At 46.8% G+C, this 17,404-nt stretch overlaps 1 protein-coding gene across 2 annotated transcripts in view; it reads left to right on the forward strand.

The window, feature by feature from the left end:
• UBE3B (ubiquitin protein ligase E3B) overlaps nt 1-17,404 on the forward strand; it is a 51,827-nt gene that overhangs the window by 4,396 nt on the left and 30,027 nt on the right. For both annotated transcript variants that reach the window (XM_066260367.1, XM_066260366.1), the window contains exons 2-13: nt 160-261; nt 1,516-1,697; nt 1,819-1,939; nt 3,686-3,745; nt 3,915-4,019; nt 5,924-6,020; nt 7,260-7,345; nt 8,227-8,309; nt 13,611-13,716; nt 14,326-14,446; nt 15,413-15,590; nt 16,977-17,143. In XM_066260367.1, the coding sequence (XP_066116464.1) occupies nt 1,537-1,697; nt 1,819-1,939; nt 3,686-3,745; nt 3,915-4,019; nt 5,924-6,020; nt 7,260-7,345; nt 8,227-8,309; nt 13,611-13,716; nt 14,326-14,446; nt 15,413-15,590; nt 16,977-17,143 (1,285 nt within the window). In that variant the 5' untranslated portion in view covers nt 160-261; nt 1,516-1,536. The remainder of the gene's footprint in view (nt 1-159; nt 262-1,515; nt 1,698-1,818; nt 1,940-3,685; nt 3,746-3,914; nt 4,020-5,923; nt 6,021-7,259; nt 7,346-8,226; nt 8,310-13,610; nt 13,717-14,325; nt 14,447-15,412; nt 15,591-16,976; nt 17,144-17,404) is intronic.

Consider the following 17,404-nt stretch of genomic DNA (forward strand, 5'->3'; position numbering starts at 1 on the left):
TGTCACAAAAAACAAACAAACAAAAAAGCTAAAGAGAACACAGTGGTGTTTTTTAAACCAGGGGCACTGTATTACTTTTACTCAGTGAAGGACTGCATGATGCCCTACCTATACAACTTAACCCTAAATCAGGATTTTTTTTCCTTCTGCTCCTTCCAGAGCAGGCAAGCCCCTCAGAAGTGAGACGCTACCTTGGCTGTGAGTCCTCTGCAAGATCACTAATGATTACGTGGCATTTCCGCGACACAGGCAGGTCCTCAGGTGAGCTCTTTGGGCTTCCCCTGCTGGGGCTGGAAGTGAATGGTCAGATGACCTTTTTTCCGCTAATCTTACCCACCCTCCTGTGGTCAGGCAGGCTTTAATTTATAGAGAGAATTATGGCCATGTTGGGAAAGACCTGTTGTTTAGCAGGTATGAAGCAGGACTGCAAAGGGGACACAAGTCCCTTACTATGTGGACATGGGAGGAGCCTTGCATGAGCCTCTTATTTGATGATGTTTTCACATGAGTGCTGCTTTGAGGGAAGTAACCTAGCAAAGCAATTGTTTTCTGGAAGTCTAGATTTATGAATAACTCATTTCAGTGCTTTTTGTCAGTGGGGCTGATTTCAGATTTTGGATAGAATGACTTTGGACCAGAACTGTGTGCTTGAGGCTGCTAGCTAGAACCATCCCTTTGGGAAAAGAGTTACTGGTGATTGAGGTAAAAATGTGGAATGGATCCTTCAGGGCCTCTGTCCAGAAAGTACGGGCCAGGGATGGGAGCCGTTCCGCTTTCAAGACTTCATTGGTTTTTGGCAGAATGGGATCAGTAAGGACAATGGAATAAGTTACACATAAAACAGAACATATTCAACTTAGCAGGTTGTTGTGCGTTCTGGGATCATGGACCTTTGGCTTTTTTAATGAAAATAATGCTTTTAAAAAATGAAAGGGCTTATTTGTGTGTGTGCGCTAGGCACAGGTATGTACCAGTAAATAGTTGTTGACTGAATGGATGATTAAACTAACCGTGACAGTAAATACTCATGATTGGTTTTTCTTTTACATCTTCTCTTGGCAAAATAAAAGTGAATTGCTTGATGCTGGCTTCCCAGATACTGTGGACTGCTGCAAAAAATTAAAATATCTAGGAAGCTTTGACTTAGAGGATGCCTGGTTTGCATTACTGGTGCATTAGTGCTTTATAAATGGGACTGTGTCATGCTTTGTTCATTCGTTAAACAATTACAGAACCCATACCCTATGCCAGGCGCTGTGCTCCTTCTCTTAAGAAAATGTAATTATTTAATGTAGGAAAGAGCCTCGCTGCTCTTGGGAGTTGCATGAAAAGAGCCAAGGGAAAGTTGGGACTTGTGCCAGGAGAGCTATTAGCACTTCGGAGGGTGCTGGAGGGCCCGAGTAGCTCTCTGCTGCCGCCCCCACCCCTGCCCACCCTTTGCCCCTGAACCCCTTTCTGTGTGCGTTTTTCGTATAATGATCTACACCGACTGTTTGACGTTTTCCTTCCTTGCAGGGTTTGTGCAAGTTTGTAAACATGTTCACCGTTTCTCAGACCTCGAGAGCCTGGTTCATTGACAGAGCCCGTCAGGCCCGAGAGGAAAGACTTGTGCAGAAGGAGCGGGAGCGGGCCGCTGTCGGGATTCAGGCCCATGTCCGGAGTTTTCTCTGTCGGAGCCGGCTGCAGAGAGAGATCCGGTGGGTGCCAGGGACTCAGCACATTCTCCCTACAGTTCCTGAAAAGCCTGCCAGCTCCTGTGAGCTTGAATTAAGAATGCCTTTTGTTTTGTTTTGTTTTTCTTGCCCCTCCCTCCTTTAGGAGAGAGATCGATGAGTTTTTTAAAGCAGATGACTCTGGGCCCAGTAAAAGAAGCGCACTTTGTATTTTTAAGATTGCCAGGAAACTGCTGTTCTTGTTCAGAATTAAAGAGGACAATGAGGTAAAATAATGAGAGCAAATGTCCATCATACTTACTGTCTGCCAGGTCTTTTGTAACTATTACATCATCTAACCCTTACAGCAACTTCCTGAGGTGGCAGCTCGCTGTCACTCCCACATCCCGCCCTTTTGTTTTCTTGGGACCTGTTTTACAGGGATAACTCCCAGTGCTTCTGGGCCTGAAAACAATTCTTTTCTCATCGACTGTTCCATGCACTTGTTGAACTTAGATGCATACAGGAGCCAGACAGGTTAGGTAAATGAATGAAAGCAGCCATTTATGAGACAAAACATAAAACAAGTCACGTTAAACGGTAACTCACAGTGGTGGGAAGGACGTCAGAAGGAGTAATGGGGTCTGTGGCATGCCCATCCAGAGGGGCAGCCTCTCCTCAGCTTCAGCCAGTGGTAGCCTCTGGTGTTTTTAAAGAGGCATTGGACTTCTTTGCAGTCCATTTTCTATTTTGTAAAAAGTTGGTAGCTAATTTCAGATTCCTTTTAAATCCTGTAAACCAAACAAAACATGCTGGTTGTACCTTTGGGATTAGAATTACCCCAGAAAATACAATTCCAGAAGCCACTAGTTATCTGTGATAGTACTAACAACCCATTGAGGAATGCCTCTGGCTGATTGGGGTTATGTGTTCATTTTTGCCACCCAGAATGAGGCCACTGTTAAGGGTGGATCCAGGGTTGGTAATGCCACAGTGTAGCCTGGTTTCCAGCTTCCACTTTTCTTCCTTTTGCATTTCAAGATTACAGTGATGCTACATGATGCGTACAAAATGGCGAAGAGGAGAGCATGATGTAGGAGATAGCTGCTCATCCACAGGAATCCAAGCCCAGCTTTGCCAGATTTTGTTTTTCAAAAGGAGCCCCAGGCCCTGGCCGGTTGGCTCAGCGGTAGAGCGTCGGCCTAGCATGCGGAGGACCCGGGTTCGATTCCCGGCCAGGGCACATAGGAGAAGCGCCCATTTGCTTCTCCACCCCTCCGCCGCGCCTTCCTCTCTGTCTCTCTCTTCCCCTCCCGCAGCCAGGGCTCCATTGGAGCAAAGATGGCCCGGGCGCTGGGGATGGCTCTGTGGCCTCTGCCCCAGGCGCTAGAGTGGCTCTGGTCGCAACATGACGACACCCAGGAGGGTCGCAACATGGCGACGCCCAGGATGGGCAGAGCATCGCCCCCTGGTGGACAGAGCGTCGCCCCTGGTGGGCGTGCCGGGTGGATCCCGGTCGGGCGCATGCGGGAGTCTGTCTGACTGTCTCTCCCTGTTTCTAGCTTCAGAAAAATGCAAAAAAAAAAAAAACAAAAGGAGCCCCAGTCTGGATTTTTATATGAAATATACCAGCTTCTAAAACAAATGTAGGGCTCATTGAGCCAGTGGGCTATTAGTTTGAGAGCCTTTCTTTAGCCTTTTTTTTTTATTTTATTTACTGATTTTAGAGAGAGAAAGGGGGGAGGGGGAGGATCGGGAAACACAACTCGTGGTTGCTTCTTGTATGTGCTTTGACCAGGCAAGCCCGGAGTTTCAAACTGGTGACCTCAGCATTCTAGGTTGACGCTTTATCAACTATGCCACCACAGGTCAGGCTGTTTAGCCTTTTTGATTCTCAATTCCCCATCTGTTTGTAAGAAGGAATTTTAAATGATCTCATAATGCCTACACATGCCAGGTGCCCGCAAAACATTTGCTTCTTCCTCATTTTTTATTAGTTACAGGAACTTATAACCCCTATTTTGCCTCTGCAGAGATTTGAAAAGTTGTGTCGCTGCATCCTGAGCAGCATGGATACTGAGAATGAACCCAAGGTAAGCGGGATGGGTTAGTGTTAAGTCCTGTTGGCTGCTTAGCTGTTCACTGGGCCTCACTGCATCATCTGGCACTGGACCTAGCTGATTGGTCTCATGCCAGTAGTTAGAACATAGGTAATTTGATCCCTATACCTACCCGTTACATTTCTCTTTCTCCGGCTTGTAGGTGTGGTATGTGTCCCTGGCTCTCTCCAAGGATCTCACCCTCTTATGGATTAAACAGATCAAGGGCATTCTGTGGTATTGCTGTGAGTTTCTTGAGCAGCTCAAGGTAAAAATGAAACACTGTGAATATGTCCTTCCCATTTCAGGCCTTAGGGATGTATACTGCTCATAAAAATTGGGGATATTTTATAGCTTCATATTCATTTTTGAAATATCCCCTAATTTTTGTGTGAGTAGTATATTTTCAGAGTCCCCATGGTTCCCTCCTAGGTTTTACTTTTGGTGATCTGTCAGTCAGGGTCTGACAGAATTATTAGAGCCCCCCTTCTAGGAGAGAGCAAGTTACATACTGTCTTCAATATGAGCCCTCCTTTGATATGCAGTATTTTGAACATTGACCTGTGCTTGCCACTGTCTAAATGCCAGGGAATCTGTTATCTTCCTACCCATGCTTTTGGTATAATGAATACTTCATATTATACTAGTCAGGTCTCTGGTTATAAATGCAGAAACTCAACAAGAGCACAGCTAATAATATATGCTAGCTAAGCAAGAAAGAACATTTTGTCATAGAATATGTTCTGTAACATGCAGCCAGGGGCTTCTGGATTCTTCCCCTCATTTTTTCTCATCCCTAACGCCTTTTGGAGTCACTTTGTCCTCTTCTGTTACAATCATGGCAGCCACAATTCTAGCTTCACATTCTTACTCCGTCTTGACCAAAGAGAAGAGCAGACTACTCCAGCAGTTGAAAAATCTGGGAGGGTCTCACAAAGACTCAGTGGGATCCTGGTCTCAACCTTTGACTGGTTATAGTAGCGTGCAGCTGGGCCACTACCACTGACTGACCCAGCCTGCTCTCTGCCCACCCTTGTGTTATGAGAAGGTGGACAGAGGTGTGAGCAGACACAAACAGCAGGCACTGTTCCATTTTGCATGTAAGGAGGAAGGGGTTTCCGAGGCAGCGGAGCAGTGGAGCGAGTATCAGCAGGGCTCTCAGCAACCCGCTCCCAGCCACCTCTCTCTGGGCATTGGTGAACAGCTCTTTTGACCCTGCCACAGCTGGCTTTTCAGGTGCGGGGGGGGGGGGGGGGAGCATTATGATGCAGAGTAGTGGTCTCTTCTTTTACCTGTTTCTGTGTCTGCATTCCACAACAGACTTCTCTTTGAGAAGAGGTGAAAGGCTCTTCTGTTTTGAAAAAAGTTTTTTTAAGTTTATGCAAAGAAACACATTAGACGAGAACACTGGACCTGGAGCCAGGAAGATCTAAATTTAGTCCTGACTGCTGCCGATTTCTCATGTGGCCTTGAACAAGTTCCTTCCCCTCTCTCATTCTCTGTGAGCTTAGGGGTTTGAACTAGATGGTCTTCAGGGTCCCTTGCAGGTGTACGTGCTAAAAGGCCTCTGAGCCTAGAAAAGAGTGAGGGTTTTTTCCCAACCTGGTCTGTTGAAACGATAATAATAGCAGTATTACACAGAAGTATCTCTGAGCCAGGCACTGTTCTTAGTGCTTTATGTACATGAATTGTTTATTCTTCACAATAACCATACTGTCCCTAGTCAGATGAGGAAACCGAGGCACGGAAGGCTAAGGAACTTGCCCAAGGCCCCACAGCGAGTAGGTGGTAAGGGAGAGGTCTGAGCACAGGTCCCTGTCAGGCTCAGTTACTTTCCCACTCTCGCTCCAGTGTGCTTGTGAACATACGTATATTCCTAAGTGTGCACAAAACCAGCAGGCCAGCGTGGGTCATCTTGTTCTTCAGGGGTCCCTATTCTCCATTCCCAGGAGTGCTTCAGATTCCACAGTCCCAAGCATGAGTGGCTCAAAATCCCTCTCATTTAACTCCTAAAAGTGGTCATTCCCCAAGAGAGAGAGAAAAAGAATACTTACTTATAACCCTGACTCCCTTACTTGAGCCTGAGCACACTTGAAAAAGTTATGAAATGGGTGCTTCCTGTCTGGGACTGGCTGGCGTGTGCCTTAATCTTACTCCCTTCATTGTTTGCAGCCTGAAATCTTACAAGACTCCAGACTCATCACCCTGTACCTCACGATGCTTGTCACCTTCACAGGCACTTCAACGTGGAAAATTCTCCGGGGAAAAGGTCTGGGGGACTTGCTTCAAAATCCTCCCTAAGCAGTAGAACTTTGGCACCCTCTCATTTTTTTAAGAAGCATTTTTGCCCCCGCGAGCCTCAGGGAAGGCCCTGCCACCATACAGACAAAGGTGCCCTCCGCATGTCCCGTCAGGTTGCACTGTAGTGACCGGAATATGTTCAGTGCTGTGTGTGATAGTCTCTCCCTTTTTGGAATTTATGTTTAAATCCATGTCCCTCTGATCTGATTTTGTATTCCTCCCACAGCACCAAGCGGTGATGTTTGCTTATTAAAGCCTTGTCATTTCATTTGGCGAATCATTTGGCAGCAAATGATTCTCTTTTGGCCATAAAATTTGCATTGTAATGCTGCCTCCTTTTCTGAATATTATACTTAGCTTTACGTTTTTCAGACACTTAGTCCATCCATTCAACAAATAGCCCACTATGGGCCATATACCATGCAGGCACTAGAGATACAAAAACGGTCCCTCCCCGTGAGGGGCTTTACCTGCTGAACTCCTGCAGTGTGACCACATGCATCCTCACTGGAGGGAGACAGGTAGTAAAGAAGTCATGTGCATATGCCACATCACAACAAAAGTGTGTGAAGTGGTGCTCAGAAGGAAGAGTACAGAGAAGTGAGAGTCGAGTGGGCAGGTACAGCCTTGCCTTGCTCTGTCAGGGGCTCAGGCCTTCTCGAAGAGGTGGTGTCTGAGCTTAGAGCTGGGGGAAGAGTGAGAGTTCACAGATGGAAGAGGAGGGACAAACTCTGAAAGCAGAGGAAATTGCATGTGGAAAGGGCCCAGGTCAGGAAGGAGGGTTTGTTTTAAGGCATTACCCTGGATTTGGGTAGGATTTAAAATACGTTGCCTTCTGAGTCCGGCCAGGGAGCTTGTATCTCATAGGAGAGAGGAAACAGCCACAGAGAATAGAAAATGCCAGTCCCTCGGAGGGGATTTAAAAAGTGCTATTGGAGCTTAGAGGCGGGGGTGGTACTTCTGGAAAGGGATGTAGTGGGCCTCACACCTGAGAGGTGACACATGAGCTGGCCTTTCAGGGAAGCAAGAGCTCGGATATGCGGTGTCTCCGTGTGCACTGGCCCCAGACCTGAGGGAGGCAGGAAGGCAAGTGGAGAACGTCTCATTTCTTGTGGCCTGGGCCTGGGACAGGATTTTCTGTCCAACCTAAGCAGTTTGTATTGTGTCTAGAGGTTTTTTTTCTCCTCACACTTTTTTCTTTATTTAGGTGAGAGTCTCCGACCAGCCATGAACCACATTTGCGCAAATATAATGGGACATCTCAACCAGCACGGACTTTATTCTGTGCTGCAGGTCTGTGACCCCATCCCCTCAGACGTGACCTTGCTCTCCAAACCTGAACTTGGAGTTTCACGTTTGCCTTTGGCATATCTGATGCCTTCCTCACAGAAACACTTGGCAGGAAGGGCGGAACGCTCAGCGTCCTCTCCTCCATCCCCCTGCCTGGGTCACTTGCGGTGTGTGTAAAGGGAGGCAATGGCTCTGGGGTCTCTGTAATGCACTCTGTCTTTGGCCTCAGGTGTAATCCAATTGCTGGAAATCTAAACTGAGGGCGGAGGCCCCAGGGCTGGTTCCCTCTTGGCTAGTGTCTGGAATGAACTTCCTACCTCTGTGTCCTCAAACAGCCTCTGTCCACACTGCACCTTTTGTGCCGGCCCATATATCCAAGGGGTGGTCAGGGCCTTATTGCTGTGTAGAAGGACTTTGGAATTCTCGAGTATGAGAAGTAACATTGCTTTAGCTCTTCCTTCTGCCGGCACTGAGGTGGGGTCTGGCCTGGTGTGGCTTCATTTTATCTTCACACCAGCCCCGTGGTGGGACGGCCAAAGGTGATATTACCCGCAGTTCACCCAGCAAGGTAGTGTCTGCTGGCACCGTAGTTCAGACTGCCTCTAACATGTAGCTTGTCTTGACATTTTAAATCTGGTATTTTTATCGGCTGTTAATTTTTTAACTGTTTATTATTAAAAAAATTAAATGTATCACTTAAAGGTGAGGGAGGGTATAATGGACCTCCATACCCATTACTTTTCTCTCCCCTCTTTGTAAAAAACATTTCAATATAGTTTTTGTTTTAATCTGAGGCACTCATCTTTTACACTTGATTATTTTTTTATGAACAAATGAAGGCAAAGTTGACCTCATTCCCTGACCAGTGAAAATGTCCCTTTCAGGCCCTGCTGACCCGTGGCCTGGCGCGGCCCCGGCCCTGTCTGTCCAGGGGCACTCTGACTGCGGCTTTCTCACTGGCACTGCGGTAAGGAGGGGCCGCAGCGAGGGTGGCATGGGACGGGGGCTTCTTCCTCCTTTTCTCCTCTCGTTACTCATGTTGTGTGTGGGTTTGCCCACTTGGTCAGCAGTCACAGGGAGTATTGGTCTTGGTGAAAAAGGCACCTCTATGACTGTCCTTTTTTGTTGTTGTTGTATTTTTCTGAAGTTGGAAACGGGGAGGCAGTCAGACAGACTCCCGCATGCGCCTGACTGGGATCCACCCGGCACACCCACCAGGGGGCGATGCTCTGCCCATTTGGGGTGTTGCTCTGTTGCAACCAGAGCCACCCCAGCGCCTGGGGCAGAGGCCACAGAGCCATCCCCAGCGCCCGGGCCATCTTTGCTCCAATGGAGCCTTGGCTGCGGGAGGGGAAGAGAGAGACAGAGAGGAAGGAGAGGGGGGAGGGGGGGGAGAAGCAGATGGGCACCTCTCCTGTGTGCCCTGGCCGGGAATCGAACCTGGGATTCCTGCACGCCAGGCCAACGCTCTACCACTGAGCCAACCGGCCAGGGCCTGTCCTTTTTCTTATCTTCCCTCTGTATCCCTGAATGTTTTTGCTTTCAGTCAGCCAGCAGCCACGATGAGATACTTTCTCCTTTTGAGCTTTTAGTTGGTAAAACAAAGGCAACCTAAGAGCTGGGAGAGGGCCAGCAAAGAGGGGAGGAGGGCAGCTTAAAATTTTGAAAGGCCAATTAAGAGACAGCACATGAGAAACTAAATATTTCCTAATAGAAATCGCACAGTTCTGAAAACCACGAAGTATGAAAAGCTGTGCTTATTCATGGGTCCAGAACATTCTTAAGCTGTTTAGAGGAATGCTACTTAGTGGGACTTGATTATCTTAATCCCCCCAGATAATAACCTGGGCAAGAAGAAGGGCCATGGTCAGACAGCGTGGTAAAGCTCCCTGCTCTATGACCTCCTGCTGACCCCTGGTGCACTGTGTGCCGGCACTCCGGCAGGTCCCACTGTAGCACAGGTCCCTGGGCATGGTTAACTTGACGTGGGCCCAAACACATCTGCATGTGGAATACCTCGCCTGATGTTCAGATGGTGGAGTATGTCTATTAATAACCAGTCAGTCATTTCTGTGGAATACCAGTTTGGTAAATGATGATTTCAAGCATGGGTTGGCAAATTCTTTCTCTAAATGTGTCAGAGCTTGCTAATATTTTCAGTCCTGAGGACCGCGTAGCTTCTGTTACAGCTACCCTGGCATTGAAGCACACAGCAGACATAGATAATGTGTCTATGTTTCAATCAAACTTTATTTACAAAAAATAGGCAGTGGGCAGAATTTGTTCTGTGAGCCATAGTTTGCCAACTATGTTTTCTGCTAACTGCTAGCCAGATGGGGTGTTTAAATAGAAATTTATTACAATTCAATAAAGTTAAGAGTTCAGTTCCTCGGTTGCATTAGCCACATTTTAGCTGGTCAGGGGCCATGTGACTAGTGACAGTGTTGCTAGATCACCGTGTTGGACTGCAAGTTTGGAGTAGTTCCACCGTCACAGGAAGTTCTGTTGGATAAGGCTGGTCTAGGGCAGCACTGTCCAAAGAAATACAGTGAGAACCATGTGTAAAAAGTCAAAAGAAAGGAAAAATTATTTAATGGTATATTTGATTTAAAGCAATATATCCAAAATGTTATCATATTTACATATAGTCAGTATTCTTAAATTATCTCTCTTAGTTAAATTTATTATTATTTTTTCTTTTCCTGCTGAGTCTTCAAAACCTGGTGTGTGGTTTGACACAACATATCTGAATTTAGATGAGCCACATTTTAAGTGCTCAGGAGCTACATGTGGCCAGTGGCTACTGTATTTGACGGCACGCTTCCAGAAGCTAGACACCCAACAGAGGAACAGGATCTTACCAGTAATGCTGCAGCTAGTTATAGAAGTAGGCCAAATCACCTAGCAAACCATCAGACCTTCGTCTCACCCTTAGAGAGAGGTCACATCAAGGCATACTTAATGAGTTATAACATCTAGGTACAAACAGGTTTTCCTGGTAACAGATTTACTGTGTGACCTTTCCTGAGTCACCTTCTGGGGCAGCTCATTGCAGCAGCAGCAGCATCGCCCACTCTTCTCCTCGGTCAGAGTCAAGGCAGGTCGACCAGGTGCCTGAGTCTAAAGCACAGGTGCAGCTCTGCCTCCTACTGAGAACACAACTTCTTTTTGTCTTCAGGCCTCCCTCTTTTGTCTGGCTCTGCTCAATGAGTTGAGTGTGATTGGTCAGCTTCCTGTAACCAGTGGTTAGCCAACCGCGGCTTGTGAGCCCCATGCGGCTCTTTGGCCCCTTGAGTGTGGCTCTTCCACAAGATACCACGTACAGACGCTACCTCGATAAGGAATGTACCTACCTATATAGTTTAAATTTAAAAAATTTGGCTCTCAAAAGAAATTTCAATCGTTGTACTGTTGATATTTGGCTCTGTTGACTAATGAGTTTGCTGACCACTGCTCTAGACATTTGGTTGACATAGGCACCTGTATTTTGAGCACGTCAGCCTTATAAAATGTTATTGTCCCCAAAATAGTATAAGGTCTAACGGAAAGTTCTGTCCATTTCTATCACAAGTTTCGACACGTAAGCACATGTTTATTTGGCGCATGTGTGCCTCTCTATTTTTATCACTTAATGTATACATACTGACATAGCAAATTAACTAAAACAAAGTTGATTCACATTAGTCTTATGTGTGAAGCGATAGTATACCCATGGCTACTGATAAAGTTCATTTACACCACTGTAATTTTTACGAATTTCAACAAGGAAGAAATGCTAAAGAAGCATGTCTGTCGCATCCACCATATTCCCCGGGCTTAGCACCCCCGAATATCACTTGTTTTTGTCCTTACAAAATTTTTTGAAGGGCAAAAAATTCAAAAATGAAGAAGATACTGTCCTTACAAAATTTTTTGAAGGGCAAAAAATTCAAAAATGAAGAAGATATCAATCAAGCACTGGTTCAATTTTTCGCATCAAAAGATAAAACATTTTTCAAAAATGGGATATACAAATTGCCCTCATGCTGGCAAGAAATCATTAATAATAATAGCAATTATATTATTTAATAAAGTTTATTGATGGTAAGAAAAATTTGTATTTTGTTTTATTCCAAAAACGGACAGAACTTTCCAGTAGACCTTATACTTTTGAAAGTAAAAGATCATAATATAAATTCTAATTGTAACTTATCTGCTCATTGCTATTAGAGCATATTAGCCAGAAGGGATCATTTTTCTCCTGTAAGTTGTTCTCATTATCTTTTTTTTTTTTTTTTTTTGTATTTTTCTGAAGCTGGAAATGGGGAGAGACAGTCAGACAGACTCCCTCATGCGCCCGACCAGGATCCAACCGGCACGCCCACCAGGGGCAATGCTCTGCCCACCAGGGGGCGATGCTCTGCCCCTCTGGGGCGTCGCTCGAGCGACCAGAGCCACTCTAGCGCCTGGGGCAGAGGCCAAGGAGCCATCCCCAGCACCCGGGCCATCTTTGCTCCAATGGAGCCTCACTGCGGGAGGGGAAGAGAGAGACAGAGAGGAAAGAGGGGGGGGGTGGAGAAGCAAATGGGCGCTTCTCCTATGTGCCCTGGCCGGGAATCGAACCTGGGTCCCTCGCACGCCAGGCCGACGGTCTACCGCTGAGCCAACTGGCCAGGGCCTCTTTTTTTTTTTTTTTTAATGCATGACCTGTGTTTTCTCCTGCATTTTCTTCTACAAGTTTTATAGTTTTAGTTGTAAAACTAGTATTTACATTTGTGATCCATTTTGAGTTAATTTTTGTATATGGTGTGAGGTAGGGGTCATTACCTTCTTTGATTATGGAAGTAATACATGCTTATTGTAAGAAACCTGGATAAAATAGAAAAGAATAAGACAGAAACAGTGTTTCTCATTATTCTACAACCCAAAGATACAATGTTAACAGTTCTTTAATCTTTCCTCTTGGTCTTTTTTTAATTTACATGTATTTGTGTGTTTATACATACATATTAAAATACTGAATATTTAATACATAATATATCATAAGAAAGTTGGCCCTTGAACAACATGGGTTTGAACTGTGTGACTCCACTTATGCTCAGATATTTTCAATAAGTATGCAGGTGGCCCTCCATATCCACAGGTTTCATATCTGCAAATTCTACCAACTACAGATCGAAAACTGTGTGTGTTCTCAGTCAGGGTTGGGAGTCCACATATGTATTGTTCTATGGTATGCATTGTTCTATGCCATTTTATATAAGGGACTTGAGCATCCATGGATTTTGGTAGCAGCAGGGATCTTGGAACCAATCCCCCATGGATTCTGAGGACAACTGCAGTTAAGTTTCTGGGGAATCAAAAAAGTTATACGCAGGCCCTGGCCAGTTGGCTCAGCGGTAGAGCGTCGGCCTGGCGTGTGGGGGACCCAGGTTCGATTCCCGGCCAGGGCACATAGGAGAAGTGCCCATTTGCTTCTCCACCCCCCCCCCTCCTTCCTCTCTGTCTCTCTCTTCCCCTCCTGCAGCCAAGGCTCCATTGGAGCAAAGATGGCCCGGGCGCTGGGGATGGCTCCTTGGCCTCTGCCCCAGGCACTAGAGTGGCTCTGGTCGCGGCAGAGCGACGCCCCGGAGCGGCAGAGCATCGCCCCCTGGAGGGCAGAGCGTCGCCCCTGGTGGACGTGCCGGGTGGATCCCGGTCGGGCGCATGCGGGAGTCTGTCTGACTGTCTCTCCCCGTTTCCAGCTTCAGAAAGAAAAAAAAAAAAAAAAAAAAAATGTTATACGCAGATTTTCAACTGTGCATGGAGAGGGGGTGAGTGCCTATAACCCCCATATTGTTCAAGGGTCATCTGCTTATATATTTAAAGTAGCTTAACAAGTATGAGTTATTGGTGAGTTATCACATAGTAAATACACCCATGTAAGTACTACCCCTAGTTGAGAAATAGAACAACAGTGCCAGCATTCCGAAATCCTGTTTTTCTTCCTGCCAATCACTAACTCCTCTCTTCTCTTCTCCCATGCATATAAAGATTCCTATTCTGCTGGGGTTTTTTGTTTTAAGTTTACCATATACTTTGAACATTATCTCATGTCAGTAAAATGTCGAAATTGATTTTTTATAGCTGTGTCATATGTCTACTGTCATTGACCCAACCATTTCCTTAGAGTCATCCCTGTCTTTCATTTTTTAGAAGTCCTGTGAAGCATAATTTGGGGCGTGGGTAGGGTTGTTTTGTTCCCGGCTCACGTGCACACCTGTCTGAGTACGGTGGTCTGTCTGTCTAGCCCTGTGATTGCTGCACAGTTTTCAGACAATCTGCTTCGGCCGTTCCTTATCCACATCATGTCTGTGCCTGCTCTCGTGACTCATCTCGGCGTGGTGACCCCTGAGGTAAGTGGGCTCTGGGAGTTCCTCCCAATTCCATTTTTGTCTTCTTTCTTAGAAATTAGAGCGTAAAATGTTTTCTCGGTTAATTACCACTACCACCCCTCCCCCGATTTTTCCTCAAAGTCAGTAGCCTCTGTAGACACACTTCTGTGCATAGCCCAAAGAACCATGTTCTCGTCTTTGTTCATTTTGCTCTTGGCCATCAATAGCATGTTTGATGACTAGGCAGTAATCTGGCGGTCAAGTTCGTGCCTTAGTGCAGTGGTCCCCAACCCCTGGGCCGCAGACCGGTACCAGTCCGTGGGCCATTTGGTACTGGTCCGCAGAGAAAGAATAAATAACTTACATTATTTTCATTTTATTTATATTTAAGTCTGAATGATGTTTTATTTTTTAAAAATGACCAGATTCCCTCTGTTACTTCCATCTAAGACTCACTCTTGACGCTTGTCTCAGTCATATGATACATTTATTCGTCCCACCCTAAAGGCTGGTCCATGAAAATATTTTCTGACATTAAACCGGTCCGTGGCCCAAAAAAGGTTGGGGACCAATGCCTTAGTGGGAAACTTCCTGCCAGATTCTGTTTTAACAGTCTGCGATTGTTTACAGCGCCTCACCGTCTTAGAATCTCATGACATGCTTCATAAATTCATCACCTTTTTAAGAGATAAGGATCGATGCCGTGATGTCTGTGAAAGTTTAGAAGGATGCCATACGCTTTGTCTGATGGGTGAGTGTTCGTGGCTGGAATGTGACTGGGAACTAGGCGTCGTGAGTGCTTTGCTCTTCGCCATTCTGGAGGTCACGAGAGCTGTTTTTAATAACGATTAGAAGTGCTTATAGTGAAAAAATGTGTAATCAGACAGTTAAAGTAAACACATAAAATTGAAAGTCACATGGAAAATATATCATCTTGGCTAAGCAGCTGAGTGATTGCCAGTGAGTGTTAAGTTTCCCTTAGCTTCCTGGAGGCCAAGGGAGAATTGAAGACATGATGGGTTACCCGGATACTTCCCACCTCGGGAGAAGGGAGGGCGCAGTTGGGGGGGGGGGGGCTAGGTGAGAATAAGACCTGCATTGTCTGTTTCACTGCGTTTTCACTGTAGATGAAAGGCTTTGTGGATGGAGGCATGTGAAAACAGCAGACATACACAATTTTCATCACCTTATTTATTTTACATAGACCAATGTTCTTGGGGCTCAGTTTTTAGGGAGTCCTCCTATAAGGCAGGTTAAGTAACTTTGGTGAACTTTGAATAACAGTGATTTTCCAGGAAGGTCAGATACTCTTCAGAAGGTCATTTTTGATGTTAACCCTTGGTTTTAAAATCTCAACATAATATTACAATGTCATACTAGCTAAATCTCACATATTTCTGTGTGCTAGCCATTCTACATGCTACTTTATACAACTTTCACACCACAAGTAGGGATTCCAGTCTTAGAAATAAGGAAACAAGATTCGAGAGGCAGGTTGAGGGTCACAGTGGTGGTCTGAGGCAGAGCCAGGACTGGAAGTCAGGTGGGCGCATGTTTTAGTCCTGCCTCACCTCGTAGTCCCCACACAGACGGGTGCCCCTCTGCGTGGAATTCCTTCCAGCCCGGGCAGAGAGCAGATCTGGGAGGTGGCGGCACGTGTCTGTCTGCGGGCATATATCTGTCTGCGCCTGGCGCACTCAGCCTTCTCTCTCTGTAGGCAACCTCCTGCACTTGGGCTCCCTCAGCCCCCGAGTGTTAGAGGAGGAGACAGATGGCTTCGTGAGTTTGCTCACCCAGATGCTGTGCTACTGTCAGAAGTACGTGTCCCAGAAGAAGTCCAACCTGACCCACTGGCACCCTGTCCTGGGCTGGTTCTCCCAATCTGTGGACTATGGGTGAGTCCCTGGGCAGATCACTGTCCTTCTTGCCTCCTGCCCTCTTCACCTGCTTCCTGTCCCACAAAAATGAGGTCACGTGAATGTGTATTTTGTTCTTCTCAGTCAATTATGAACCTTATCTGTTAGTATTCTTCTCTTCGTCAATATCATTTATTGAGTGCCAAGACTGCCATGTTTTGGAGATACTAAAATAAGGCACATAATTCAAAGGGAATAGATGTTAGCTCAGATCCTTTTCAAGAGGTGGAATATAAATTTAAAAATTTGCAATTAATAACTTAATTAAAAAAGAACTCACTAGGCTAGAAGATAGAGATTGAGTGAGGTGGCATGACAGGTTTACAGATGTGCCCCCGGGTGACAGGAAGCAGTCTTAGGAGTTGTGCCAGCTGTGCCGCTCGCTGGGTTGTGCTCCTGTTCATGTGCCTGCCTGAGGCCCAGGTCCCTGGCAGGTGCTCTTGATGCAGAAAACTGACGGCCAAGGAAGGAGATCCCCAGGTTTCTCCCTTTGTTCTTGTATCTGAGTGGTATCCAGTTAAGAGTGATTATCAACTGACTAGTGTGCTGCCCCACTGAAGAGGATAGAGGGGCGTGTGTGTTGGGCATCAGGATTTGTGGGCAGAGGGTGGGCAGAACGTCAGAGAGGCGAACCGCCTGGTCTCAGCTGTACTCCTCCGGGGGACCTTGGATGAGTCGCTTCCCCTCACTTTCCTCATCTGAAATATAGGGGCAGGAATAGCTCAAAGGGTTGAATGAGATAATGCACGTCCAAGGCTGCCATTGGCCTGGCCCAAACTCAGTGGGGGGTGGCCGTCCACTGATGCCAAAAGGCTGTGGAAGCCATACGGGGTGCCGAGCAGGGAGGTGAGGAAGGCAGATTTCGGGTGTGAGTCTGATGTTGGGGTACGGTGTGGAGTGGAGAAAGGAGCACTAGAAGGCAGGGAGACTCTTCGGGCCGGAGAATCAGCGAGGTTTGTGGGCCATCCCTGTAGGCCGGCTGTGCAGGGGAAGACAGCACAGCAGGCGTGAGAGAGCACTTGTCAACTGCGCAGTGAACAGGACGGGGTAGGAGGAGGAGCAGATACAGGGTGACTAGGGGACTGTGGTGAATGGAGCCTGAGACCTCGGAGAGCAGCAGGGCTACAGGCAGCACAGGAAGTCTGGTGGAGCCACAGGGAAGATAGGGGGTCAGTGCCTTCCTCATCCAGGCCTCAGCTGCAATTTGTGGATCCGCTTTTTAAAATTATTATGACGATCTTACTGACCATGTTGATTGGCAGACCCTCGCTACACCTCCAAGTGGAAGGTCTTCGGGAGCCACAAGGGCTTTCCCTGGCCATCCACCAGGGGGCACTGACACGCCTGGTCTCCTTTTCCTTCCAGCCTTAACGAGTCCATGCCCTTAATCACCAAACAGCTGCAGGTTCTGTGGGGGGTGCCTCTGATCCGGACCTTCTTCAGTGACATCCTGAGCAAGAAGCTGCTGGAGAACCAGGAGCCGGCGGCCCACATGCAGCCAGCTTCCCCCCAGAACGTGCTTCCCGTGAAGAGTGAGTGGCGGGAGCAGGCCTGGGCCGTGGCTCTGCTGGGCCGGAGCACCACTTATGCGTGTTCCCGGGTGCCTGCCTCCCTGTTCCTGTGATGCTCTAACTTCTCCTGCAAAGATTTTGAGACTGCTAATCGATTTTGCGTCTAGCAAAACAATGACAGAAAACCCTTAGGTATAGAAAACAAGGACCTGGGAAATAGAAACAGGTGAACAAAATCAAGGTCACACATAGACAATGTCCACTGATAAATGGTTGATGAGG

This window comes from Saccopteryx bilineata, chromosome 2 (genome assembly GCF_036850765.1).
Source record: "Saccopteryx bilineata isolate mSacBil1 chromosome 2, mSacBil1_pri_phased_curated, whole genome shotgun sequence".
NCBI classification, from domain to species: domain Eukaryota; kingdom Metazoa; phylum Chordata; class Mammalia; order Chiroptera; family Emballonuridae; genus Saccopteryx; species Saccopteryx bilineata.